This window comes from Orycteropus afer, unplaced genomic scaffold (genome assembly GCF_000298275.1).
Source record: "Orycteropus afer afer isolate SDZICR_OR568_19922 unplaced genomic scaffold, OryAfe1.0 scaffold00018, whole genome shotgun sequence".
In the NCBI taxonomy this organism is placed as follows: domain Eukaryota; kingdom Metazoa; phylum Chordata; class Mammalia; order Tubulidentata; family Orycteropodidae; genus Orycteropus; species Orycteropus afer.
The window spans coordinates 1315502-1315710 of NW_006921605.1; the positions used below are offsets into that span (position 1 = coordinate 1315502).

A 209-nucleotide genomic window follows, 5' to 3' on the forward strand; every position below is an offset into this window, starting at 1 on the left:
CGCCTCCCGGACCGCGCCAGAGGGTGGGGCCGCCCCACTAGGGCGGAGGGGGCTGTCCCTGACACCCCAGAGGCCCTGTGCACGGGGCTCTCGGGTACCCGCGATCCACACCCGGCGGGGGGGGCCAGGTCGCTCAGGAGACGCTCCGGGTCTCGGCGCGCGCACGCAACCACCCTCCGGCTCGTGCCAATCGTAGGCAGGCCGGGCAT

At 75.6% G+C, this 209-nt stretch overlaps 1 protein-coding gene across 1 annotated transcript in view; it reads right to left on the minus strand.

Moving 5' to 3' along the window:
- Nucleotides 1-209, minus strand: part of RAC3 (Rac family small GTPase 3) — a 2494-nt gene extending 2285 nt beyond the window's left edge. Inside the window, exon 1 of the mRNA XM_042783569.1 lies at nt 110-209. Coding sequence (XP_042639503.1) covers nt 110-209 — 100 coding nt within the window. The remainder of the gene's footprint in view (nt 1-109) is intronic.